The sequence below is a fragment of the Temnothorax curvispinosus genome, unplaced genomic scaffold (genome assembly GCF_003070985.1).
Source record: "Temnothorax curvispinosus isolate PA1 unplaced genomic scaffold, ASM307098v1 QBEX01011369.1, whole genome shotgun sequence".
NCBI classification, from domain to species: Eukaryota; Metazoa; Arthropoda; class Insecta; order Hymenoptera; family Formicidae; genus Temnothorax; species Temnothorax curvispinosus.
Genome location: NW_020221149.1, coordinates 1 through 4,100, shown reverse-complemented (window position 1 = coordinate 4,100; position 4,100 = coordinate 1). Strand labels below are relative to the sequence as shown.

General features: G+C 34.9%; 1 protein-coding gene across 1 annotated transcript; it reads right to left on the bottom strand.

Annotated features, from left to right (window-relative positions):
• Nucleotides 1–1,914: 1,914 nt before the first annotated feature.
• On the bottom strand, nt 1,915–3,966 carry LOC112461428 (odorant receptor 82a-like). Its single transcript, XM_025026669.1, has 5 exons — nt 3,137–3,966; nt 2,777–2,876; nt 2,541–2,651; nt 2,183–2,338; nt 1,915–1,971 (listed from the first exon to the last, which is right to left on the bottom strand). The coding sequence occupies exons 1-5, from the start codon at nt 3,964–3,966 to the stop codon at nt 1,915–1,917; spliced, it is 1,254 nt and encodes a 417-aa protein (XP_024882437.1).
• Nucleotides 3,967–4,100: the final 134 nt, after the last annotated feature.

Below are 4,100 nucleotides of genomic sequence, written 5' to 3'. Positions count from 1 at the left end.
TCGCTGATGTTCTCACTGCGGGTGATGAGGATGTACTGCTTCACCGCGGCCATCAGGATAAAACTGACCGGACCGATCATTCTGATTTTAGTATCGAGATCGGTGTCCACTAGGATGGTACAAAGAGTGCATGGGATAAGCAGAAAACATATCAGGAAACAACTGACCACCGTCAGGATCATGCAAGCAATCTTCTCCATCGTGGTCTCGCAGAGAGTCAACGGCCACGCGCCGATCGGTTTCAGGAACCAGCGATTCAGCTGAATGCTGTAGTTCCAACCGTCCGTTAGTTCGAGACTAATGGATTTGATAGAGTTCAACTTTGAATGCTCGAGCATAGTAAGGACTAAATCGCGACGATGCACGCAACTGACTGAGCGTCAGCGAACTGCTGACGGTCAGCCAGTTCGGCACGCGCATGTGCGTCTTCTGTCCGCCTATATAAACGTTCGTGCGTGAACGCAATTGATTCCTTTCTTCCTTTTCTACCTGCTATTTAATTATTTATTAGTGAGACTATGTTTCCTGGAACTTTATTGCGTGCTGCGTGCAAGTCCTTTTGAGGGGATGCAGATGAGGAAGTAAATTTGATGGGAAAAAAGGGTTCCGATGCGCTATTGTTCACGATCAAGGGGGAATACGTAATATACTGGATACATGTTTCCTGCTTCAGATTTCCTGACATAGCCAGTAGACGACCTTTTACGTATACCTCACTCTACATATGGTTATTCTGATGGGACTGAATGTGTCTTTAAAAAGGGTAGCACAAGAACAAATGTGAGATATAAATTCCTTTCTGAAAGGTTAATTAAAATATTCATTTAAATTTATTAGCTGTTATTAGAGTGCAACGTATAAGAAAATATAATGACAATATTGAATAAATTAATATATTTTGATAAATTCAATATTTCTAATATAATTAACATTTTTACATAGATAAATATAAATATATGAAAGAGAATTGGTTGAAGCATATTTATATGTAATACTGATGCCTCCTGAATTTGTAAGTAAGACTTGTGTTCGTGTGCACACTACACTGAGGGAAAAATATTGTAGAATCAACAAAACAGTTTTGTTGATTTTTCAATTTATTGATCCAATTATTTATTTTATTGAATTAAGTACACGTCTATTATTTGAACAAAATGAAATAATTGAATTCTGAAAATGGTATCATACAATATCATTTTTTTTTAAGTTAATGATCAATTTTGTTAACTCAATAAAATAATTTTGTTGAACCAAGAACATTAACGTTTTTAAAAATAGTAAATTTATTTAAAGAAATATTTAGTTAATGTTATATTATGTATAATTGAGAGTATAAAATATTTAGTTAAGAAGAACAATTCGATATAGTCAACAAACAAAATAGTCAAAAAGAACAAAAAGAACAAAATATTTTGTACAAATATTTTGTTAAGCCAATCAAATCATCTGGTTGGCAATATACTATCTTCCGGTTTTATTAAATCAACAAAATTTTTTTTGAAAAAAATTATTATTTCTCTCAGTGTACGTATACACTTACTATATTTTTGATCTCATAAAATTCTACAATTAACTATAATTAAAATTTATGTTGGGTGGTTTCACTGCTTTCCACAGTTAACGACACAAGTCGACATAAGCGTCACTTTATCTTCGTTGTTTACTAGATGTTAAAAAAAGACAGAATGACTTGTATCGACTTGAGTCGCTAAATGAAAAGCACTCATTGTGTTTTTAAGTAAACATTTGGTAAACAAGAGTATTATTTTTTTTTGTTAATTTATTTGCGGCCGGGACAATGAGTACTCATTTAACATAAAAAAATATTACATAAAGTTTTTATCAAGTATCTATATTTATTATAAACTGCTTATTTTGCATGTTATTTTTTCCACACCAAAGTTGTACAATTATTTACGTAAGCAGTACAGTCCGAAGTATATTTAAATACGCTAAGGCAGATTTAATTACCTAAAGCAATTAGAAATTACTCATCTTCGTTCAAAAATCCATTATTCTTTGAAAAAATATTTATATCTTAAAATACTTTTACAGATATATTGCACGAAATATAACAAATGTGATAAAATTTCAATGCAGACAAACAATTTTTATATGAATATAAATTCCATTTTGTTTTATATGCATAAATTATAAATAATATATATTTTTGCATACTTACATCACCGAAAGTGGAAAATGAGAGCTGAACAATCTTTCCGGCAGTTATCTTGATGCCAGCATTGGATCTTAGAATTATCAGAATGAGCCCCTGGGCGGTTTTTCCAGGCAAGAGATACCAGTTTGTCATATAGGCAGATTTACCGATCTGTTCGCCCTAAAGGCCGTTTTGTATACCTGTTATAATTCGATTAAAGAGACCAGCGATATTGCATCTCAATAAATTTTCGTAATAAATCTCGATCTTGTAAGTATAAACACCATAAACTCTATCGCCGATTTTATATTGATTCTTTTTTATTAAAACGTACAACTTTTTATTAGAACTTTTTATTGTCATTTTCAATTTTAAATGTTACCTGATCAGAAAGTATCTCTCCGATATAACAGAATATAAATATATTAAAAGTAATCGAAGATAATACCATTGAATGCGACAAAATACTTTGATGATTGTCGTGAATAAAATCCTAAAAGAGACTTTATTTTATTAAATCTTAGGTACATTCAAGTGGTATAATAGTAAAACGAATAGTAAAACGAAAATATATAAATTGTGACTATATACATATATATTCTGGAAGAATTTCCATACCATAATGCAATAATATCCTAAAAGACATATATGCATAGTACATCCAATTAATTCCACAAGACATATTATATTCATAATTTTCTCTGTACGGGATACAAAACTGCAAATATAGCGTATGATCACGATCTGTCATAATTATTTTGCAGCAATTTTTATTTGATTAAGCATATAACGTTTATTATGTAACATTTAAAAATGAAACCTAAATTATGACTTAAGCATATAACAGTTGCATTAAAAAAATATGCTGATATCAGCTGTTAATTACGTTACGATTTAATTAAATTGGATTGGATCCGGTGATGCAAATTAGAAAATATCAAGTAGGTACACAGCAAAAAGTCAGAAATGATAGCTCACCTCAAGATTCTCAAATGATGATTCACTATGATTGCGAACCTTTGTCTCATAGAAATAGAAGTTTTTTCCTCATTTTTGTCGTCCATGAAATTTTCGAGCCAGGATATCATGATTTTCATTTGGCCGCACGCGTGCATTACCAAAACTGCTGCCAGGCCGCATGTGGCGACTGTAACGCAGTTGACGACGAAGGACGAGAGGCACTGTACAAAAAACACGAGCTCGTACGTCGGACTGACGTGCGCGTTGAGAATCTTGATGTAGAAGGGATAGGGTAACGCGCGAACCGCGACGGTACTATTCCCCACGTGTAAGATAACTTTGGAGAGGCCTTGGACGATATTGTACGAGAACACACCGCTGTGCATGAACACGGCGCAGAAACCGGCGATGAATCGACCTATCTTGGCGCTCTTCAGCATCACTCTCCGATCCTCGCATCTCCGGATAATTCGCCAGTCCGCTTTCACGTGCTCCACACAGTCGTGTATATCGTCCACGTGCATCAAGAGACAAGAATAATTCATCATCGCTATGAGCCAGAAGGTGAATGGGCCAACGCTCAATAGCTTGTCGTCGTTCGACTGCTGCGAGTCGATGAGTATACTCAGACCAGTTGGTATCATGATGCTGATTATCAGGAAGTAGCACACAAATATCGCGAAATCGGAGCGGATCTTTTCGATGATTGAGATATCGGTGGGACGCGGCCATACATTAATCGCCTTGAGAATCCAACGTATTATCTGGATACTGTACTCGTTGTATTTGTATTCAACCAAGTATGTGGATACGGAGACACTAGTACTATCCGTGAGATCATCCTCCATCGTTTTCTGACGAAGGTAGCGAACTTACTGAGGCTGTCCCTTCGTTGCCGCACACGCAATAGTAACGGTCAGCGCGTGCGCAGACATTGAACGGCACATGATATAATGGTCCTAATAATGTATTGTCGTGTAGC